This window comes from Ailuropoda melanoleuca, chromosome 6 (genome assembly GCF_002007445.2).
Source record: "Ailuropoda melanoleuca isolate Jingjing chromosome 6, ASM200744v2, whole genome shotgun sequence".
Taxonomy (NCBI): domain Eukaryota; kingdom Metazoa; phylum Chordata; class Mammalia; order Carnivora; family Ursidae; genus Ailuropoda; species Ailuropoda melanoleuca.
Genome location: NC_048223.1, coordinates 3,457,873 through 3,482,614, shown reverse-complemented (window position 1 = coordinate 3,482,614; position 24,742 = coordinate 3,457,873). Strand labels below are relative to the sequence as shown.

At 33.0% G+C, this 24,742-nt stretch overlaps 1 protein-coding gene and 1 long non-coding RNA gene across 2 annotated transcripts in view; one reads left to right on the top strand and one right to left on the bottom strand.

The window, feature by feature from the left end:
- The window catches only part of LOC117802620, a 67,578-nt gene that overhangs the window by 6,422 nt on the left and 36,414 nt on the right, over positions 1-24,742 (top strand). Inside the window, exon 2 of the long non-coding RNA XR_004625971.1 lies at positions 12,917-12,980. This is a non-coding gene — a long non-coding RNA (uncharacterized LOC117802620). The remainder of the gene's footprint in view (positions 1-12,916; positions 12,981-24,742) is intronic.
- LOC100470095 (phospholipid scramblase 2) lies at positions 939-23,570 on the bottom strand. Its single transcript, XM_034661869.1, has 4 exons — positions 23,512-23,570; positions 15,208-15,365; positions 7,457-7,659; positions 939-1,037 (listed from the first exon to the last, which is right to left on the bottom strand). Exons 2-4 carry the CDS (start codon positions 15,266-15,268, stop codon positions 1,008-1,010), a joined length of 294 nt encoding a protein of 97 aa, XP_034517760.1. The 5' UTR covers positions 15,269-15,365; positions 23,512-23,570; the 3' UTR covers positions 939-1,007.

Sequence of the window (24,742 nt, the reverse complement as noted above, 5' to 3'; positions counted from 1 at the left end):
AAATGTCTCAGAAGACAGAGCTAAAATCGCAGAGGGCACAGCCATGGAGAACAATGAACTAGAAAATAGAGAGCCACTGCCCAGAGGGCAGAATAGTCTCTGTCTCTACCATAAGGGAAACTGGCAACTCATGCCCATCTGAATGCTAAAGTTGCTATTGACCAGTGACTTCTATGAGGATTCCATTTTTTATTGTGGTTATTTTGATCTTGGCTCACTGTCGAATGGTAGGTGTATTTATTTAGTTTTGAAGTCTTTCAATCAAGGGAGCTATATCCATGTATCCTCACTTGGGTTCACAAAAGATGCAGATCATATGATACTGGACTTGAGACTGAGGCTATAATTGAAGGAGACCTTTGGGAGTCCTGAGAGGATTGAGGATATTTGGCATGTGGAGAGGACGAAATAATTGTGACCATTGTTATTAATGATCACATTAATTGTGATATTATACAATGTTCAATTATGGGGGATGGGGAGGATTAAAACAAGGCCGTAGTATTCTGTTGTAACTCCCATAAAGAAGTTGAGTCTATTTTTCCATTCTGGACTTGGCTATGTGACTTGCTTTGGCTAATAGGATGTTAGTGAGTATAACTGAAGGATAGGCTTGAAATGAGCTTGAACATTTAAGCTTGTTTTCTTGATGCTTTTGTAAGATGGTTATGTGTAGAAGCCTTGGCTAGCCTCCTAGAAGATGAAAAATAAGTGACTTGTTTCTCCTATTGCCTCTGACAACAGCTAGGCATATGAATGAGGCCATCTGGAATAAGACAGTCCCCAGCCAATCTGTTAAATGACTGCACATGCAAGAGTGTGAGACAGGTCTTGACCTGAAGAAGTATAGAGCAGAATCCTGGGAAAAATAAAATATCACTTTAATTTCCTAAATTTTGGTGTGGTTTATTATGCAGAAAAAATTATACAAATAATTTTAGTGAAATAAAACTTTATTTAAATATTCTCAGTGAAAGTTGATTAATTTTGCTGAAAGCTGGCAAAACTTATGACCAGAGTTCAAAGTACATGTAGTCCTAGAATGAAAATGAAAAGTGAATGTAATTAGGTTGGTTTAATAGTAAAAACAGGTGCAGATCTGAGACACGAGAGTGATTTTAGGGTCCTGTGTTATAATAACATGATTATAAAACATATTAAAGCAGAATTCTGAGTATCAGACCTATGAGGAACCCCAGCTTCAGGAGTAAGAATGAATGTTTGGTTACTCTCAAACACACCAGAATAATAAAGTTGAATATAAAGGCTCTTGGAGAACAGCAACTAAATCTACTTCATTTTATTTATATATTTTTCATCATATACACTTAATATAAAAAAGTATAAGAATAGAGAAGGGAAAAAGTTATATTTTCAATTCCTATAGAATCTACTATTAATATTTTGATTCAAATTCTTTCCAGACACACAAAATTGGCATTATAATATGCTTATTATCCTATAATTTTCACTGCATAATATATCCTGAGTATTCATGCAATTAAAGTTTATTGAATATTTAGTTTGAGTCTTTAATGTTCTGTTTTAGAGCTATCTCATAGTGTGTTTAATAAATCTCATACTTTAAATTTTAGGTTGTTTTAGCTTTTTAAAATTTATTAGAGTGATGTTTGCTACATATACATTGCTATTTACTAGAGTACACATAATTATTTGTCTGTATCTGTATTAGTTTTTCAGAAGAAAGTAATGCATATGAAATAATATGAACATTAAAAACTTTAATGGATATTTTCAGTTTGTTCCCCCAAAATTGTACCTGTACCTCATGACTGTCTGATTTCCTAAACTTTCATGAGCACTGAAAATTTTTCATTGGAAAAATGAAAAAGGATATTTCATTGTTTTTTTTTTTTTTCTTTTTGCTTCTCTTCAGATGTTTTTGAAAATGTTTTCTTATGGTTACGGGTTATTTGTATTCCCTCTTTTATGGTTGTACAAATTATTTTTTTATATTTATTTTTCATTTTGGTTGGAAATTTGATATTTTTCTTCTCATTTAAATAAAATTTAATATAAGGAATTTTTCCTTGGTCATATCTGGAGCAAATATTTCCTTACTTTATCGTTTGCTACTGAATATTTAATACTATAATTTGTTTTAGTGTACAGAAGTTTAAGATATTCTAACTTACTAGTCTGTTACTTTATGATTTACTTACTTTAAAAGTTCTTTTCCATCTAGAGACTGGGGTGGGTGCTATTTGTTCATTTATCTTTGATCAATAATTCAAAATCTCCTTCCTTATACTTCCTTTGGGTTTGTTCTGTTCTTTTACTAACTTTTTAGAGATGAATACTTAGTTCATTAATTTTCTACTTTTCTTCTTTTCTTCAGTAAGTATTTACAGTTATACATTGCTGTTTCACTTTACTTGCATTCCAAAAGTTTTGATATCATATTTTTCTTATTATACCATTTGATACATCTTAAATTTTATTATGCATTACTTTTTATCCCTGAATTATGTACACATTTCCATATATATAATATTTTAAAATATGTATTTTTATCAATTTCTAATTTAATGTTATTTTCTCTGACACCAAGGTCCAAGTGATACCAATTACTGAAATTTGTTGAGACTTGCTTCTTGGATCCATTATGAGAATAATTCTTGTAAAAAACCTTTGTTTGGAAAAACTTTTATTATCTACTTGTTTAATGCAAAGTTGTACATGCATCCATTAAATCAGCCTTGTTAATTTTTTTGTTCAAATTTTGAATAATTTTACTGAGGTTCTGTCTCCTACATCAAGTAAAAATTGAAAGGGGTTCATAAATTTCCCACTGTGATAGAATTTACCATTCTCTAACTATGTATATAACATTTTCCTCTATATTTTGAGGTTGATCTTAAGTGCACACAAACCAAGAATAATTATTTTTGGGATGCCTGGCTCAGTTGGTTAAGCATCTGCCTTTGGCTCAGGTCACAATCTTAGGGTTCTGGGATTGAGTCCTGCATCAAGCTCCTTGCTCAGCAGGGAGCCAGCTTCTCCCTCTGCCTTCTGCTCCCCCTGCTTTATTTTCTCTCTCTGTTAAACAAACAAACAAACAAACAAATAAATATCTTTTAAAAAAAGAATTATTATTTTCTTTTGAATAGAACTTTTATCATAATGTAGTTACATTCTCTAGCTCTCTCTACTAATGTTTTTTGACTTAAAATCATTTGTTTTTGGTATTAACTTAGCTTTACTAGCTCTTGTGGTTAGTATTTTTCTGTTACACTTTTACCCACCCTTTCTTTCAATTTTTTGTCATTATTTTAGATTTGTTTCCTATTAAGAGCCTATGGATAATTTAAAAATGTAATTTAACAATTTTTATTTTTTAACTTACAAGTTTTTCCCATTTACGTTTATTGTGGTTATTATAAAATTATATAGAATATATTTAATTGACATCTTGATATAACTGAATAGGTATTTTCTACCATTTTATTTTTTTAAGGTTTATTTATTTACTTGAGAGAAAGAGAGAGAGAAAATGCTAGTGGGGGGAGGGGCAGAGTGGGAGAATCTCAAGCAGACTCCCTGCTGAGCCCAGAGCCTGATGTGGGGCTTAGTCTCGGGTCATGAGAGTTCATGACCTGAGCTGAAACCAAGAGTTGGATACTCAACCAACTGAGCCACTCAGGTGCCCTTTCCTACCCTTTTAATTTTCTATTTCTGTTTGCCCCACTTTCTCTATGATTTTTTCTCCCTTTTCCCCCCAATGGGCTTTTTAATTTGATTGAATTTTCTGTAATTTCATAATATTTACCAAATGAAGGTAATTTCTTATGTTCATTTTTCCCCAAGACCCAATTATAATCAAAAGCAATATTTTCCTTTTTGAAATGTCTACATATCTATAGTTTCCAAATTAACAATGATTAGTTTTTAAGTGAAATGTACAAAAAGATACTTATAAAATTTTAAATTATAAGAAATAACAGTAAGTTGCAATGAACAAGCCATTTTGTTCCTATTTTCAGCAATTTAGTCTTGCTTTTCATTAAGGCAAAGGATTTCAACTTTAGTAATCACATTTACAGGATACTGTAGTTTTTACATCCTTTGCAATGTGAACACTGAATCCATGATATGATTTTGGGGGCTTAGAACTAGACCCCAAAAGCACAATTTGCAGTTGATCTAAATGATTTTAGGAGAAATACTAGCAAAGGTGCAATGGTAATCTCAGAAAATTCCCTTTTGGCTAAACAGAATAAAAATAGACTCACAATGAGGAAACTTGCTCCAAGCATCAGTGCTTTTATCTTAACATCAAGATCAAACGGAAACTGGATTCCAAATTTATCAGTATTGGTAGATAGTTCCCTAATAAATCCAGCCCATTTTTTTGAAATCTTACCAATAACTATTTCTTCATCCAGAGACAATAACTAAAAGAAAAAATATATATATAATCTTAGGTACAATCTCTAAAATAAAAAATAGGTATTCCTATATCAATTTTAGTAATTAAATATGACCCATTGTTATAATTATGCTGATTGTATTCTGCAATAAATATGTACAATATGGACACATAATAGCATGGAAAAACACCTATAGACAATATCTACCTAAAAGGAGATTTTCAAATTGATAGTATACAACAGATTTTACAGTTCACCCTTGAATAACACAGGGGTTAGGAGTGCTGACACCCCAGGGCAGTTGAAACTCTGTGGATAGCTGTTGATCCCCCCAAAACTTAACTATTAGCTTACTGTTGACCAGTAAGCACATAAAAATCTAACAAAATTGGGGGCATATAGGTGGCTCAGTCAGTTAAGCATCTGCTTTTGGCTCAGGTCATTATCCCAGGGCCCTGGGATCAAGCCCTACATCGGGCTCTTCACTCACAGGGAGTCTTCTTTCCTCTCCCTCTGCCCCTCTCCCACTTCGTGCTCTCTCTCTCTCAAATAAATAAATAAAATCTTTTTTTTTTAAATCTAACAAAACTGTATCATGGCAGTTTCAGAATTTTATAAAAATTAATATTAATGTATTATTTATAATTAATGCCCAATTATGTCATTGTTCATTGCAATAAAGTTTAATTTTCTCTTCCAATATTCCTTGAAATATTAAATACCAAACTTGTTGTTTGATAACTATATACCTGAAGTACAGCTTAAAAAGATGTCTTATAAGCAGCATAAACATGTAGGGCTTAATGATGCAAGGAAACTATGTATTAGAAATTCAATTTAAAAAATAGTCAAATGGTTATAACATCATGATAACATGTTTTTATTTTATCTTAATCAAATTTAATAATGTATTGCAAGATAATCAAATAACTAATTTGAACATGATTATCTTAAAACGTAACTACTCACAGTAAAATTTAGATCTTTGAGACAGCTGGAAACCACACATGGCCCTCTGATTTTCATTATATCCTCCTTATTCTCATTTTTTATTTTAAACATTGGCAAAAATGGGTGAAAGTATTGGTATACATATCCAATTTTTTCACCAGGAGGAGCCTCAACTTTTAGCTACAAAAGATTGGGAAATGTAGTATTGATCAAATGAGATTCGTTTGATTTGTAAGCAACAAATTAGTTATGTGCTACTTATTAGCACTTCATACATGTATGAACAGAACCATCTGTGTTTAAGGCATGCCCTATATTTGGGAATGGACATCAAAAAGAAAAAACCCAGGATTTAGATATTGAGACCCCTGAGATGAGACCTGATGCTGCTGCTCACTAACTACATGAACTGTGAACGCATCCCCAAACTCTCCGAAATCATTGTCTGTTTGCAAATGGGGATAATAATAATTTTTAGGTGCTTATGAAGATCACTTTTTAAATTGCCATGTCCATAAGACATGCCTTAAAATACAGTCACACCAACAGCTGTTTTTATTACCAATATGCCAAGAACTTTTGTCCCTTTATGCAAATGTAAGTATGATTTCACTAAATACTTTTTTTGTTTTGATTTAAAGCCCAGTTCAGGGATTGATTATTTAAATTATGGTATACCATACACATGATGGGTTATTATCCAGCCATTTGTAAGAATGGAAGAAGCCCTATAGATACTGATGTAATCTTCAGGTTCTATTGTATGTGTTAAAATATTGTAGAAGTGGGGCACCTGGGGGCACCTGGGTGGCTCAGTTAGTTAAGCATCTGCCTTCAGCTCAGGTCATGATCCCAGGGTCCTGGAATCAAGCTCCGCATCGGGCTCCCTGCTCAGTGGGGATCCTGTTTCTCCCTCTCTCTCTGCCGCTCCCCCTGCTTGTGCTTTCCCTCTCTCTGTGTGTGTCAAATAAATAAATAAAATCTTAAAAAAAAAAAAAAGAAGAAGTGGGGTGCTGGGTGGCTCAGTTCATTAAGTGTCCAACTCTTGGTTTCAGCTCAGGTCATGATCTCAGAATTGTGGGATCAAGCCCAGAGTCAGGCTCCATGCCCAGCTGAAGATTCTCCCTCTCCCTCTGCCCCTCCCCTCTCTCTAAAAAAATTTTAGGAAAATATCTGCCAGTTATGTTAAAAAGACGCATGTATGCCATACATATGTATGCATTACACAAATACTCATAGAATAATTCTGGAAGAATATTTAAACTCATAAAAGCAGTTCCCTCTGAGGAGGAATTTAGAAGGCCTAAGAAACAAGAGTTTGAGAGGCATTGTTTCTCCAGAATATATTTGTCTTTCCTTCTCACTCTCTTTTTTCTTTCTTCCTCCCTTCCTCCCTCCCTTCCTCTCTCCCTCCCTCCCTTCCTTCCTACCTTCCTTTTTTCCACCATATGTAAGTATTACTCATTTAAAATATAAATGAAGGTGCTAAGTCAAGAAGGTGGCAGTGGTGATGTAGTCTGTGAATCTTCTCAAACCTCTCATAGAAAAGAACAGAACAAGTATGATAGCTCAACAAAACAAAGCCACTATCAAAGACCTTATCAAAAGTTGATGGAAAAATTATAGCTCCACATCTCAAAATAGAAGTAGATGTAGTGAAACGAATAACAACAATAAGATATTCCTGAGATTCAAGGAATCCAGATATCACCAACAAGAAAGGAAAGAAGGAGATCCCACTCAGTGAAAGTTCAAAGGACCAGTCAGAGAAACACAGCTGAAAACGGGATAGGATTTCACAGCCCCTAATTTGCAGACACTCCATACAATAACTAAGAAGCGCATGCAGAGAACTGCAAATAAAAACAATATTTTGGAAAAGAAAAACTTGTAAAAATCTAAAGATCTTATGATCTTCATTGCCTGAAAAATATTTAGTGTTGTATATTATTTTTGCTCTGCAGATATGTGTTGCAAATATATAATTTTCTCTCTAACATATTTCATTCCAGAACATTCTTTGTAGCCAAACCCAGTGTTTTGACATACTGCTCAGTTTTGAGGCTTTTTTGAAGGAACTCAAATACATTCTAAATCATATAGAAATTACTGACCTTTTGTAGGTAGCAGTTTCTTAAAGCTTTATGCATAGTAATGACATCACGGCCTACATTATCATAAATTGTCATGGTAAAAGATCTTGAAGGTCCACAGAGGTATCGGAAGAAACAATTACTTCTCTCTTCTGCAAAATAAATTCTCTGTCCTTGATCGTTCATGACTTCGTAATTTTTACTAGTTTCAAAACAACTGAGAACTAAAGAATAAACAATGTGATAATTTATTAGCGGTGTGAGACTTATATAAATTGCCTATCAAATTACCTTCAAATATTGAACGTACATTTGATAATAAACTGCTTGGCTTTAAGTAATTTATCTTCACTAGTATATTAGTTTCTCCTCACAGAAAAATGAAATAGATGTGCTTGCTAGTCTTTGGTTCCTTTTACTGCTAAAATTCTATGCATAGCTTTTTCTTTATCATTTTTGAATTTTTGAAAAATTAACCCAATTTACTATTTTAATGTTTTGAATTATGTTAAATTTTACTCCTCTTTATCTTTTTCTTCTAGGACATGAAAAAGACAGTAGGTGTTTAATCTGGATAATAGAAAAGATGAAAAAGTATTTTACTGATACGAAATTGAGGGAGACAGTAAGCTCTTATATATTATCCACATAAGATAATAATCAAATTCATCTCTTTTACAAGAAAATAGAAATATTATATTTTATCCTATAAATAGAAATATTGTATTTTATCCTAAATATAATTATATTTTATCCTAATAATTTTACTTCTGTTATCATACAAACAAAACAGTCCTAAGTTTTTTTTAAAAAATGCTTTCTAGACCAAATGTTCATTACTGCACTACTTAAAAAGGAAGCAAAGTAAATATATAACAATTGGCAATATGTAGTATCCCCTTTGAGAATTATTGTGTTGCTATTTAAATTGTTGGTTTTAAGATAAATAAAAATAATAAAAACAACAAAACACATTAAATGAATAAATATAAAAATTGCATGGACAATGATTAAAAGTGATTTTTAAAAATTCATTAAAAGAATATTTTTTAAAAGCTTTCAAAGGAAATGTATCAGTAGTTGTGCATGGATGATATTTTTCTCCTACTTTTTAAAATTTCAGGTATTTTTGAATGAGTATGTTTAGTGAGTATATGTTACTAATATACATTTAGTATTTTGTTTTAATGTTAACCTTTGAAACAGGTAGTTACAGAATTTCCTTTTTTTAATGATTTTTGGGCATATGAACATAGTTATGTTTTTACATTGTATAAACATATTTGAAAGATGTTCTTTTTCAAAAATGATTATTTATTTGAGAGAGAGTGTGTGTGTGTGCGGGGAGGGAGAGAAAATCTCAAGCAGACTCTCCATTGAGCATGGAGCCTGATGTGGGGCTCGATCTCAGCATCTCAAGATCATGACCTGAACCAAAATCAAGAGTCAGATTCTTAAATGACTGAGCCCCCCAGATGCCCTGAAAGAGATCCATTTTTATTTAATATTCAAAGATAAATCATGATTCAATATTTATAAAAAATATTTTCTGCCTTTTATATTTAATTTATTTTTATGATTAGAAATTACATATGCTTGGCACAAATTTAAAAATGCAAGAGAAGTATAAAATTAAAAATAATTCTTTCTTCCTAACCTATTTCCTCTTCTCCAATTTTATATGTATCCTTCTAGAGATATCTCAAACATATGCAAAGTCTAAATATTTTTATATACACACAGGCATACACATAAACAAGCACACTATTATATGTACTTCTTTGTAATTGCTTTTTATACTTAGCAATATTTCTTGGGGATATTCTTAACAATTCTACAGAGCTGTCTCATTCTTTTAAATAAATGCACAATGTTGAATTATGTGAAAGCATCACTTAGATTAGTAGTTCTCAAATTTTTAGCCTGCATCAGAATCACCTGGGGGGCTTGATAAAGCACATACGGTTGAACCCCACCTCTGGATTTTGTGATTTAGTGGGTCTGTGATGAAGCCTGGGAACTTGATTTCCAACATGGTCCCAGATGATGTTCATGCTGGCAGTCTGGCAACTATGCTTTGAGAATAACTAGTTTGGAGAATTAGTTCCGTATAACATGGATGGTTAGTTTTTTCTCAATATTTTTGCTATTTTACTTCTCTCATAACTTTTATGACTTCATACTGTGTATTTTATTTAAGTATATTCACCCATATTTCAGGCAAAGCCCAGGTCTGACTCTTCTTTGATTTTCTCAAAATAGCTAGCATATGTCTTGTTCATTATAGGTACTCAATGGAGATTCTGGAATAAATGGTTATTCATAAAATAAATCATTCAGTGTAGGGAAGTAGAAAAAGCTCAAAGAAAACATTCATTTATAATATGCCTAATTGAAAAAGTTTTATGAATTAAGCCATAAGTGTCTATTTTAGTCTTAGATCCTTTAATGTATATATAAAATATGATGATAGTGATAACTATTTTTTAACTAAACACTGATTTCATTTTATTTACATGTATTATACCTTCATATATGTGAAAGAAATACTTGTACTAAATTGAGATAAAGGTAAACAATTGCATTCTAAAGAACAATTTCTCAGACTTGGGAGTGGAATTGGACTGCCCAGAAACTTACTGGCATTCTGCTTCTACTAGTAGAATTCTTGAAGGATACGGAATCACTGCTTCTCTGAAATACCTGTATTTGAGAAATTTATCATGGGAAAGCCCTTTCAGGAAATAGATTTGCTGTTTAGCAAGACTAAAAGTGCAGACTAGAATTTTCAGGAGTGATCTGGAGCTGATATGTTTGTCCTTTTCTATGAGAAGCTACTATTGCATTTATCTGATCATCAACTATGAGTCCATATATTCTATGTGTCTATATATTCTGTTCATATTTCAAGATTTATTTTTCCCCAGACACATGAAGCACTTTATAGGGAGTGACTGAACTACAGCACAAGAAGTTACATATTCAAGAGTGAATATATCAGTGTGTTTGGCACATACCTTCCAGAAGATCAAAACGTTGACACACTAGTAACTGATTTATCTAATAGAGTAGAAAATAAAAATAGGCGGTATGAAGTAATTCAACTAAACTTAAAGCACCTACCAAAACATATATACATTAATACCTATGTTTAGGATATTTAAAGTAATTGATCCATTATCAACATCTCTCATTTTTTTCTGTTAAATGTCATATATTGGTCTAAATGTGAAGTGTTTTTTTTAGCTGTCCATACACAGTATACTCTAAAAATGTTTTTATTGAATATTAAACAATAACAAGTACTGTTAGACATTTAGCCAAAGCAAAATTACAGGTTAAATATAATTATAAAGATGTCTTAAATAGAAACCCAAACCTATCACACAAGTAGGTAAAATTCCTTGATACTCTCTTTTGGAAAGTAAAGGATGAGAGGAAAAAAGGTCTTCCATTCCATGTGAAAGATAGGACTAGAAGAATTTACATGCTGTAAGTGATTTTCTGTGACCAAATTGATAGGGTTGCCAGATTTAGTAAATAAAAATAAAGCAAGAAAACCAGAAATCATAAAGTGGGCAGAAGATATGAATAGACACNAAAATGGGCAGAAGATATGAACAGACACTTTTCCAATGAAGACATACAAATGGCTAACAGACACATGAAAAAATGTTCAAAATCATTAGCCATCAGGGAAATTCAAATCAAAACCACACTAAGATACCACCTTACGCCAGTTAGAATGGTAAAAATTGACAAGGCAAGAAACAAAATTGTTGGAGAGGATGTGGAGAAAGGGGATCCCTCCTACATTGTTGGTGGGAATGCAAGTTGGTACAGCCACTCTGAAAAACAGTGTGGAAGTCCCTTAAAAAGTTAAAAATTGAGCTACCCTATGATGCAGCCATTGCACTACTGGGTATTTACCCCAAAGATACAGACATAATGAAGAAAAGGGCCATATGCACCCCAATGTTCATAGCAGCATTGTCCACAATAGCTAAATCGCGGAAGGAGCCGAGATGCCCTTCAACAGATGACTGAATTAAGAAGATGTGGTCCATATATACAATGGAATGTTACTCAGCTATCAAAAAGAATGATTTCTCAACATTTGCTGCAACATGGATGGCACTGGAGGAGATAAAGCTAAGTGAAATAAGTCAAGCAGAGAAAGACAATTATATGGTTTCTCTCATCTATGGAACATAAGAACTAGGAAGATCGGTAGGAGAAGAAAGGGATTAAGAAAGGGGGAGTAATCAGAAGGGGGAATGAAGCATGAGAGACTATGGACTCTGAGAAACAAACTGAGGGCTTTAGAGGGGAAAAGGGTGGGGGAATGGGATAGACTGGTGATGGGTAGTAAGGAGGGCACGTATTGCATGGTGCACTGGGTGTTATACGCAACGAATGAATCATCGAACTTTACATCAAAAACCAGGGATGTACTGTATGGTGACTGACATAATAAAAAAATTATTATAAAAGAAAAAAGAAAAGAAAAAAAAAGAAAACCAGAATCCTCAGTTAATTTTTAATTTCAGTTAAATAATGAATAATTATTACTGTAAATATATGCCAAAGAATGCATGAAACATACTTAACCTAAAAAATATTTGTTTATCTGAAATTCAAATGTAACTGATTGTCTTGTATTTTATCTGGCAACCCTATGAATAGACAAATGCAAAAAAGAAAAGAGGGATTGGAACCACTTGCCACATGGTGGGTCACAGAGAATAAAAATAAAAACAATATATATGCACCCTTTTGTGTATTGCAGCATTATTTATAATAGCCAAGATATGGAAGCAGCTCAAGTGTCCATCAATAGACAAATGGGTACAGAAAATGTGGTATATATGTATACACAATGGAATATTATGCAGCCATAAAAAGGATGGAATTGGGCCATTTGAGACAACATGGATGGACCTAGAGTATTATGCTAAGTGAAATAAAAAAAAAACTAACGAGTAAACAAATGAAAAGCAGAATGAGACCTATAAATACAGAGAACTGTATTGGTTGCCTGATGGGAGTGGGTGTGGGAAGTTGGGGAAAATGGGTGAAAGGGAGTGGAAGATACAGGCTTCTTATGGAATGAATAAGTTACAGGAATAAAAAGCACAGCATAGGAATACAGTCAATGATTTGTAATAGCGGTGGATGTAAAGGGACATATGATAGCTTCGCTTGTGGTGAGCGTAGCACAATGTACAACTTCATCAAATAACTAAGTTATACATCTGAAATTCATATAACATTGTCAACTATACTCCAAACAAAACAAAACAAAACAATGATGAACTGAAGAGTCATTACATTGTTTATTTACACAGACCAACATCACAGTGAGAAAATACAATGACTAATTCAAATGCTGCTTCAAGGAACCATCTAGATTTCTTCAAAGCTAGTTTTGTAAATGTTTTTGAGAAACCTTATTGATAAAAGTACCCTTTTAATTTGTAGCTGTCAGAGACCAACATGACTACCACAAAGACCCAGGAGCTTGAAACAATGGAAGCAGAAGCAGGTATTATACTCACATGAAGAGTTTAAATACTTGGTGTACTGAATACAATGGTTGTAGAGTCAAGGTTATCTTCTAAGTTGAGGCTATTAGCCTCAAAGCTTTGGGTTCCTTTCTATCTAGTTTTTACTATTGCATTTTCTAGCTTCTTCCTGAACATTGGGAGGGATGTGGGAGTCTGCAAGTGATACCTCACTACCAGGGTTTAACTGCATTTCTCTGCAAACACTCTGAATCAACAAAGGGCTTTCAGGGCTGCCTGCAGACATGTGTAGACAGAGAAAAAAATAACAATCTGAATTCTGGATGAGAAATCTGAAAAAATAGGTGGCATAGAGATGTCAAAGTGTAAAGCAGAAAAGAAAATGTGAATGAAGAGAGGGTCAGACTGCAATCATCTGTGCAGTGGGAATGTTATTTCAAAGGAGGCAGGACCCTCTGGTGGATGTATAAAACTGGCCACAGCATGAGAGGCTTTGGTGTTATAGAGTGTATAAAATCTTTAGCTTCTGACTGCTTTTCACTTATTACCGCGGCTTATATATTAAGATCATTTAAAAATAGTGTGGGCAATACTCAGATCCTACATGGTATCTCTTTATGAGTTGTTGCTGTGTCCCTGCATACACAACACTTAACTAGGTTTTGAAATCATTGTAGCATTTCTTTAAACCAGAAGATCTGGTAGCTGAGGAATTTCAAACATAGAGAAATTGGGATGGATTGATTAGATTTCCTCCTTTGCATGTAACGGAGAAGTACTTATGAAATATACCCCCACTAAATAAGCTTGATGAGTGTGAAATATGTGGAGACATACCTAGCTCACTGACACCTTCCAAACACTAAGAAATGGAATTACAACTTTTTATTTATTAGGATAGAAAATATTAAAAAGTTTCTGCCATAGTTAAGGCTTCCTTAAGAAGAAACATTTTATTGTCTATTAATTTAAATGTGAAGCTTTAACTTTTTTTTTGTAACAATAGGAAAAGGAAATGAAGGGGGGATAGGTGATGGGGATTAAAGAGTGCAGTTGTGATGAGCAACAGGTGATGTATGGAAGTGTTGAATTACTATATTGTACAGCTGAAACTAATACAACATTGTTAACTGGCATTAAAATAAAAACAAAAAAAAGTAAAAGAAAAAATATCAGTCTGTAGAATGCATTTTTGGTTCTATTGATAATATACTCTATTTTGGTTCATAAAAATTTTTAAAGACATTAAAAATAATTTTTTGATTCAGAGAGAAATATTGTACTGTACTTTGAAGTAAAAAAAAATTACTATAGTTTTTATCCACATTCAAAATTGTATCTTCTTAGATTGATATAATTGTTTGTGACAAGTTTATAATTAAGCAATGAAAATATAGATAACTTTTTTAGGAAGGAACGTATATACTCCTTAGTTGTGTTTTGTGTTTTTTTTAAGATTTTATTTTTTATTTGAGAGAGAGAGGGCAAGAGAGAGAGATTGAGCAGGGGAAGGGCAGACTCCCCACTGAACAGGGATTCTGAGGGCTCCATCCCAGGACCCTGGGATCACTGCCCTTGCTGATGGCAGTTGGTTAACTGACTGAGCCACCCAGGTGCCCCCTCCTTAGTTTTTAAGAATTGAAAAATAAGATGTGGCCAATGATTAATCATGTGAAATGTCAAAGATAATTTTTCAGAAACAGAATAACAGGAAATTAAATCAGAATTGATTGAATAAACAAAATAGTAATTCAGTGTCATTAAATTTGATAGAGAACTGGAGACATTTTCCTAGTATTGGTGTGCACATGTCACATTTGCATGCCAGGCTTCTAATACATAAGCAGTTAGATGAACTGAAAATTCCTAAAGCCAGTTTTAACATACATTCTGCAAAATCCAATATCCTATTTTAAAAAGCAAGTATTTATTTTTAAGTGGACTTACCAGGAAATACATTTGTAAATCACAATGTTACATTATTTACAATGTAAATTTAAAACCTCAATCAAAAATTAAAATTCAAATTAAAATAAAATGTAAAAATCTTAATGTTACTTGATGTATAGTATTTTAATCTATAGGTAATATTTTCCTGTAACACAAATTGTATCTTGAGACAATCAAATTCATATTATTCATATTCATATTATATATATTATATGAATATATTCATATTATATATATTCATATGAATATATTTATATTCATATTACTACCACTCAAATAAAAAACACATTACCATACCTGCATCAAATATTCCAGTCCAGGTGGACAGGTGGATATTGTCCCTGGTGCTTGCATCCATTGCATCGTGGGCGGAAGATTACAAAAAGCCATAACCAAGATTATATAAATGCTCGAGTGTGACAGATTAAAGAGACTTCTCTTTGTATCTATAAAATCTAACACGAAACAACCTGGTTAGAGACAGTAAACAACTTCAATTTCAGGTTTATTTTTCTTTATTTTATTATTTTCAACTGAAATATTTAGGGTTTTATTTATGGAGACTGTCTTTCAACTAAACCAAAAAGGAACCTCAGGAATAAAGAAGTCCCAGCTAATACCAGTATCGTCAACTATGCAAATTGTTATACACATTTCTATGTGGCCCTTGATCTACTTAAATACACTTAAGTCTTAGGTTCAGAATCATTTGACAATGACTAGATGGACTCTTTCCCTCCAATGTTGAGAACAGTGTTATGGTGGACATGACAACATTGTGTTCTGGATAAAGATCAGATAAAAATTTTTACACTGAGGTTTGGGGAAATACCTATCTGTAGTGCTGCAATTCTAACAAACAAATATATTTGGTGTCAAAATTTTCTTTTTGGCCCTGATTAGTATCATTATTCTCTGTATTTTCCTCAGGTTGTGTCAGAATTAAATTTATGAAATAAATGCACAAATCCATGCTTCCAACTCAAAGTTTAGGAGAATGATTCTAAGTGCTTATAAATATATTTAAGTTATTACAGAATTTATTACATTGTTTTGAGGTGGATATTGTAAGATTTACTCACATTCAGGTACAGTAAAATAAAAAAAACAAGAGACAGCAACATAAATGCAAGAGATAAGCATCAATCATGATAAGGGAAAGATGTGTTTTAGAAAGATATTTACTACAGAATACAAGAGTGAGTTTTAAATAGATTGCATTCCAAATAATCAGACTATGAAGTGAGAGCTGAGATAAAGAGAAATGAAGAAAGAATAGTAGCAAAAGGGAGAAAAATGAAAACTGAAGAGATTTTTTTTTTTTAGTTTGCTGTTTATTTAAATTTTTATGATTAAAATTTCAAGGAACTGCAAAATGTTTTCCAAAGTGACCAGCACATTTTATATTATCTCTGGCAATATATGAGAGTTTTAATTTCTCAACATTCTTGCCAACACTTGTTATTGTCTGTCTTCTTAATTATAGACACCCTAGTGGGTGTAAAGACATATCTCATTGTGGTTTTGATTTACATTTCCCTAATGGCTAATTTTGATGAATAATTTTTCATGTGTTATTGGCCACTTGTATATATATTCTTTGGAGAACACTGTCTTCAAATCCTTTGCCCATTTTTACCTATGTTATTTGTCTTTTTGCTGATGAGTTATGAGAGATTTTATACATTTTAGATTACATCCCATTATAAGACTTGGAAATATTTTTCTCCCATTATGTGGGTTGTCTTTCCACTTTCTTGATGATGTCCATTAAAGCACAGAAGTTTAAAATTTTTAACGTAGTCCAATTTATCGATTTTTGTAATTTTTGTTTGTTTCTACAAAAAAAGCTACCTGTGATTCTGATAGAGATTAATTGAATCTGTAGATCACATTAGGGAGTATTGCCATCTTAACAGTATCAAGACTTGAATTCACAAGGATCTGCAAAATTTCATTTTAGATTTTCTTTAACTTCTTTAAACAATATTTTCTGATTTTCAGAATTTTATGCTTCTTGTAAAATTTATTCCTAAGTATTTTATTCTTTTTGATGCTATTATAAAAATAACTATTTTCTTATTTTTATTTTACAACAGTTCACTGCAAGTTTATAGAAATAGAATTGATTCCACTTCATTTATTATAAATACTGCAACTTTACTGAACTCATTTTTTAATTCTAATAATGTTTTAGTGGAGCCCTTAGGGTTTTGTATATAAGACTATGCCATCTCCAGATAGGGGAAAAAAAATTTCTTTTCCAATTTAGATGATTTTATCTAATTTTCTTGCTGAATTGATCTGGCAAGAGCTTTTAGTACAATGTTGAATACATTTCACTTTATTGTGCTTTGCAGATATCACATTTTTTACAAATTGAATGTTTGTGGCAACCCTAAATCCAGCAAGTCTATCAATACCATTTTTCCAAGAGCGTTTGCTCACTTCATGTCTCTGTCATATTTTGGTAATTCTCACAATATTTCAAAATTTTTTAAATTATTATTACATTCATTATGGTGAAATGTGGCTGATGATCTTTGATGTTGTTTTGAGGTGCTACAAACATTCATTGAGTAATGCTTTTTTGTGTTCTGATTGCTCCACCTTTTCTCTCCCTCTCTATTGGTCTCCCTATTCTTTGAGACATAACAATATTGAAATTAGGACAATTAATAACCCTACACTGACCTCTAAGTGTTCAAGTGAAAAGAAATGTTGCACGTCTCTCACTTCAAATCAAAAGCCAGAAATGATTAAGTTTGGTGAAGAAGGCACATTGAAAACTAAGGCCAGAAGGTAGGCCTCTTACACCAAACAGCCAAGTTGTGAATGCAGAGGAAAAGTTCTTGAAGGAAATTAAAAGTGCTACTCCAGTGAACACATGAATAAAAAAGCAAAACAGCCCTATTGCTGAAATGGAGAAAGTTTTAGTGGTCTGGATTGAAGATCAAACCAGCCACAAACATTCCCTTAAGTCAGAGCCTAATCCAGAGCAAGGTTCTAACTCTCCTTCATTCTAGGAAGGCTGAGAGAGGTGAGGAAGCTGCAGAAGAAAAGTTTGAAGCTACAAATATTGGTTTATGAGGTTTAAGGGAAGAAGCTTTCTCCGTAACTTAAGGTAAAATAAGTGCTGATGTAGAAGCTGCAGCAAGTTACCCAAAAGATCTAGCTAAGATAATTAATGAAGGTGACTACACCAAACAACCAGTTTTCAGTGTAGATGAAACAGCGTTGTATGGAAAAACATAACACCTAGAACTGACAGCGAGAGAGAGGAGAAGCCAATGCCTGGCTTCAAAGCTTCAAAAGACAGGATGGCTCTCTTGTTAGGGGCTAATGCAGGTGGTGACTCTAAGTTGAAGCCAGTGTTCATAGACCATTCTCAAAATCCTATCACCCTTAAGAATTATGTTAAATCTACTCTGCCCATGCTCTATAAATAGGAGAATCAAGCCTGGATGACAGCACATCTGTTTACAACATAGTTTACTGAAGATTTTAAGCCACTGTTGAGACCTACAGCTCAGAAATATAGATTCCTTTCAAAATATTGCTGCTTATTGACAATGCCACCTGGTCACCCAAGAGCTCTGATGAAGGTGTACAATAAGATTAATGTCATTTTCATGCTTGCTAACACAGCATCCATTCTCCAGCCCATGAATCAAGGAGTAATTTTGACTTTCAAGTCTTATTATTTAAGAAATACATTTTGTAAATCTATAGCTGTCATAGGTGGTGATACCTCTGATGGGTCTGGGAAAAGTAAACTGAAGACCTTCTAAGGAAGGATTCACCATTCTAGATGCCATTAAGAACATTTGGGATTCATGGGAAGAAGTCAAAATATCAGCATAAACAAGAGTTTGGGACAACTTGATTCCAACCCTGATGGATGACTTTGAGGGGTTCACGACCTCAGTGGAGGAAGTAACTGCGATGTGAAAATAACAAGAGAAATAGAATTAGAAGTGGACTCTAAAGATGGGACTGAGTTGCTGCAATCTCATGATAAAATTTTAACAGATGATAAAATTTTAACAGGTGCCTCTTATGGATTAACAAAGAAAGTGGTTTCTTGAAATGGGATCTACTCCTGGTGAAGATGCTTTGAAGATTGTGGAAATGAATATCAAGGATTTAGAATATTACATAAACTTAGTTGATACAGCAGCAATAGGGTTTGAATAGATTGACTCTAATTTTGAAAAAAATGTTTTACTATGAGTAAAAAGCTGTCAAATAGCATCACATACAACAGAGAAATTCTGCTTTCATGAAAGGAAGATTTGGTTGATGCAGCAAACTATTGTCTTATTTTGAGAAATTACCATATCCAGCCATCCCAACCTTCAGCAAGCACCACCCTGATTAGTCAGCAGTTGTCTACATTGAGGCAAGACTGTCCACAGCAAAAAGATCATGACTCACTAGAAAGCTCAGAAAGTTAGCATTTTTTAGCAATAAAGTATTTTTAAATTAAGATATGTACATTGTTTTTTAGATACAATGCTACTGCACACTTAATAGGCTATAGTATAGTGTAAAGAAAACTTTATATGCACTGGGAAACCAAAAAACATATTTGCCTTACTTTATTGTGACATTGGCTTTATTGTCGTGTTCTGGAACTGAACCTGCAATATCTCCTAGGTATGCCTATACAGGCTATCCTTTCATCATTGAATATTCTTGGCTCCCTTATCAAAAATTAGCTGATCTTATCTGGATTTATTCTTGGACTCACAGTTATGTTCCATTTGCCTATGTGTCTGTTTTTATGCCAGTACCATACTGGTTTTTTGGGGTATAATTGGTAAATAAAAATGTGAGATATTTAAAGTATACAATGTGATGATTTGATATACGTATATACATTGTGAAAGGATTCTCCCCTTTGAGTTAGTTAACACATTCATCCTCCATATATTTACTTGCTTTTTTAATGAGAACATTTAAGTTCTACATTCTTATCAAATTTAAATTATATAATGTTATCAACTATAGTCATACATTATACATTAGATTCTCAGAAAGTATTCATCTTATAACAGAAAATTGATACCCTTTTACCAAACTCTTTATTTTCCCCACTCCCCAGGCCCTGACTGCCACCATTTTGCTACCCTCTGTCTTATGAGTTCAACATTTTTTTTTTTTAAAGATTCCACACACAAGTGTATCATGCAATATTTATGCAGTATTTGTATTTCTTTGTCTGGCTATTTCACTTAGCATAACACCCTCTATGTTTATGCATGTTGTCACAAATGGCAAGAGCACTGGGTTTTGTGCACAACTAATGAATCGTTGAACACTACAATAAACACTTATGATGTACTATATGTTGGCTAACTGAACATAATGAAAAAAATTTTTTTTAAAAAGGATCTTGACCTTTGTTTTCTTTTAGGATTTTATGGTTTCAGGTTTTACATTCAAGTCTTTCATCCATCTTGAATTGGTTTTGTGTGTGGTATAAGATGATCGTCCAGTTTCATTCCTTTGCATGTGGCTACCAGTTTTTCCTGGCACCATTTATTGAAAAGACTATCATTTCCCATTATACATTCTTGACTTCTTTGTTGAAAATTAATTGATCAAATATGCATATATGGGTTTATTTCTGGGCTCCCTATTCTGTTCCATATATGTGTCTATTTTTATTCCAATACCATACTGTTTTGGTTAATGTAGCTTTGTATATCGTTTGAAATCAGGATGCCTCCATTTTTGTTTTTCTCTCTTAGGATTACTTTGGCTATTGGGGGTCTTTTTTGATTCAGTTTGAATTTTAGGATTTTGAAAAATTTGTGAAGAGTTGTTTTTGAAGTTTGATAGGTGTTGCATAGAATCTATATATGGCTTTTGGCATTATGGATATTTAACATTATTAATTCATTTGACCCAAGAACATGGGATATATTTCCATTTATTTTGTCTTCAATCCCTTTCATCAATGTCTGTAAATGTTCAGTGTAAAGGTTTTTCACCTCCTCAGTTAAATTTATTCCTAAGTATTTTATTGTTCTTGATATCTTGTAAATAAGATTGCTCTCTTAATTTTCCTTTCAGATAGTTCCTTGTTAGCATATAGAAACAGAACTGATTTCTGTATGTTGATTTTATATTCTGCAACTTTACTGAATTTGTTGATTAGTTCTAACAGGGTTTTATAGGAGTGTCAAATTTTCTATATATAGGATTATGTCATCTACAAACAAACGGTTTTACTTTTTTTTTTCCAATATGAATGCCTGTTATATCTTTTTCTTGCCTAACTACTATAGTTATTAGTTCAAATACTATGTTGAATAGGACTGGTGAAACTGGGCTCTCTTGTCTTATTCCTGATCTTAGAGGAAAAGATTTCAACTGTTCACCATTGAGTATGACGGTAGCTGTAGGCTTGTCATATGGCTTTTAAAATGTTGAGATACATTCCTTCTCCACCCAATTAGTTGAGAATTTTTATCATGAAACTATGTCAAATATTGTCAAATGCTTTTTCTGCATCTATTGACATGATCATATGATTTTTCATTTTTATTTTACTAATGTGATATATACCACATTATTGATTTGCACATGTTGAAACTCTTGCATCTCTGGGATGAATTCCATTAGATAATTTTAATATGTTGTTTCATTTAGTTTGCTAATGACTTGAAGATTTTTGTGTCTATATTCATCAGGGATATTGACCCATAATTTTCTTTAGTATCAGGATGATGCTGGCCTTATAAAATGAGTTTGGGGGTGTTCCCTACTCTTCAAATTTTTGGAAGTTTGAAGAGGATTGTCATTTTTAAATGTTTGGCAGAATTTACCAATGAAACCATCTGATTCTGAACTTTTCTTTGTTGGAATTTGATTACTGATTCAATCTTCTTACTAGAAATTGGCTAATTCAAGTTTTCTATTTCGTCATGATTCAGTCTTGGTAGGTTGCATGTTTCTAGGAATTCATCCATTTTAATTTATCTAACTGATAGCGTATCAGTGTTACTGGTAGTCTCTTATGACTCTCTGTATTTCTGTGGTATCAGTTATAATGTTTCCTTCATTTCTGATTTGATGTATTTGTCTTCACTCTTTTTCTTAGTCTAGCTAAAGGTTGGTTGATTTTGTTTATCCATTCAAAAAGCCAGCACAGTTTTGTTGATATTTTCTATTGTTTTTCTGGTTTCTATTTCACTTATTTCTTTCTGATCTTTGTTATTTTTCTTTCCTTCTTCTAACTTTGGGCTTAGCTCTTTTTTTTTTTTTAATTTCTTTATGTGTACAGCGAGGATGTTTATTTGGGATTTTTCTTTTTTTCTAATGTAGCTCTTTATTGCTAAAAAACTTCCTCTTAGAACTGCTTTTGCTGCATCTCATAAATTTTAGTATGCTCTTTTACAATTTCATTTATTTTAAGATATTTTTTGAATGCTTTTATTTTTTGACCCCTTGCTTATAAAGTGTTTTGCTTAATTTTCACGTATTTGTAAAATTTCCAGTTTTCCTCCTGTTATTGATTTCTATTTTCATACTATTGTCATCAGAAAAGATATTTGGTATAGTTTCAATCTTCCTAAACTTGCTAAGAATTGTTTGTGACCTGACATATAATCCATGGAGAATGTTCCATGTGGACTTGCAAAGAATATGTATTCTGCTGCTGTTGGATATATGTTTGTTAGATCCATTTGATTATGGTTCAAGTTCACTGTTTCCTTTTTGATTTTATGTGTTGATGACCTATTCAATGGTAAAAGTGGAGTATTGAAGTCTATTATTATTGTATTTGTCCCTTCGGATTTATTTGTATTTGTTTGATATATTTAGCTGCTCTGATGTTGTGTTCATATATATTTATAATGTTTTATCCTCTTTGTTATATGAACCCTTTATCATTATATAATTACTATCTGTCTCTTGTTTATGATCTTTGACTTCAAGTCTATTTGTTAATATAAGTATTGCTATCTCTGCTCTCTTTTGATTTTCATGGAATATCTTTTTCTATCCCTTCACTTTGAGTCTAGGTGTGTCCTTAAAGTTGAAGTGAGTTATTTATAGGCGGCATATAGTTGAGTTTTGTTTTTGTCCTTTCAGCCACTTGATTGACACCTTTTGCTCAGACACTTTAATCATTTACATTTATACTAATTATTGATAGGTAAAGAATTTCTAATGCCATCGTATTGTTTTCTGGCTATTTTATACTTGTCTTGCTATCTTCGTTTGTGAATTGATGATTTTCTATAGTGCTATGCTTTGATTCCCTTTTCTTTATCTCTTGTGTATCTACTGTAGATTTTTGCTTTGTTGTTACCAGGAGGCTTACATAAAACATCTTATAACTATACCAGTCCATTTAGAACTGATAACAACTTAACTTCAATTGCATACAAAAACTCCATACTTTTATTTCTCTCCCTCACATTTTATGTTTTTGAAGTCACAGTTTACCTCTCCTTATACTGTGTATTCATTAGCAAATTATAGTTATTTTTAATCCTTTTGTCTTAACTTTTATACTAGCGTTAAGTGATTAACAGACTATCATAGTATAGTATGAGAGTATTGTGAATTTGATTATGTACTTACCTTTACCAGTGTGTTTTATATTTTCATAAGTTTTCATGTTATTAATTAGTGTTCTTTCATTTCTTTCATTGAAGAACTCCTTTCAGCATTTCTTGTAAGGCAGGTCTACTGGTGATGAACCCCTTTAGCTTTTATTTTTGGGGCAAAGTCTTTATTTCTCCTTCATTTTTGAAGAACAACTTTTCCAAGTGAAATATTCCAGGTTGGCAGATTTTTCTGTCTCCATTTTTAATACGTCATCCCATTCTCTCCTGGCTTGCAAAGTTTCTGCTGCAAAAGTTGCTGATAGCCTTATGGGGAGTTCCCTTGTATGTGACGGGGTTTTTTTATCTTGTTATTTTTGTAATTATCTTAAAAAAATTAGACAGTTTTATTGTAGTGTGTGTTGGAGAAAAGATTTGGAATTGAAATTTTGGGGGAGCCTATGAGCTTTATGAACCTGATGTCCAAATCTATCCTCAGATTTGGGGAGTTCCTGGCCATTCTTACTTCAAATAAGCACTATGCCCTCTTCTTTATTTCTTATATGTCCGTCAGCCCAATTTGGGATCCTGAGGCTTTCTGAGACATTTTCTATGGATGTGCCTGCTTCACATTTCTTGTTCCTTCTTGGTGGTAATCCTTAAGGTTGTATGCTTTCTCTTGATGCTGTGAAGCCAGGCCATGTGCTGACAGCTTCCTGTTTGCTTTCCCTAGGTCAGTGCTGAATGCTCAGGTTTGTGGGATTTTTTTTTCTAGTTCCACATAGTTGAGCCTGTTTTCTTTGTGCTCACTAGCTATCTGGAAAAGTTTGCTTTCGCCACTTTTCATAGTATGCACAGGGAAATGTTCATGAGGAGGGGATGTGTGTGTGTGAGGCACATGGAGTGTTGGGGGTACCTGTGGGCCAGTTGGGGGGGGTCTTCAGGGGAGGCATCCCCAGTGGCTTGTGGGTGGTCTATAGATGGAGTTTGTGACAGAGTTGGTAGGATCCATGTCCTTTGATGCCCTCCCCATAGTCCTAGATACAGTTCTCCCAGCTGTGTCCTCATTGTTCTACTCAGTATTCAGGATACAGTGAGAAAGAAGTGGGTCTCTTTTGCACATCTGAGGAAGCTAGGAACTTACCTGTTTAGACTTTCCCGTATGCAGAAATCATGAACCAAAAAAGTCTGTCTTGGCAGTGAGCTCTGCTGCCTTGGGAGAAGGGTGATGTGGGTAAAGTGAAGCTATTTCTCTTACCCTCTTCAAT

Bases quoted from the DNA above. Each gene is read 5' to 3' on its own strand.
- LOC100470095 (XM_034661869.1), bottom strand. From the start codon at position 15,268: ATGGATGCAAGCACCAGGGACAATATCCACCTGTCCACCTGGACTGGA. The intron at 7,660-15,207 runs GTATGGTAATGT...TTTATTCTTTAG, and splicing joins GACTGGAATATTTGATGCAG to TTCTCAGTTGTTTTGAAACT. The intron at 1,038-7,456 runs GTCAGTAATTTC...TTTTCATTCTAG, and splicing joins GAAACTGCTACCTACAAAAG to GACTACATGTACTTTGAACT.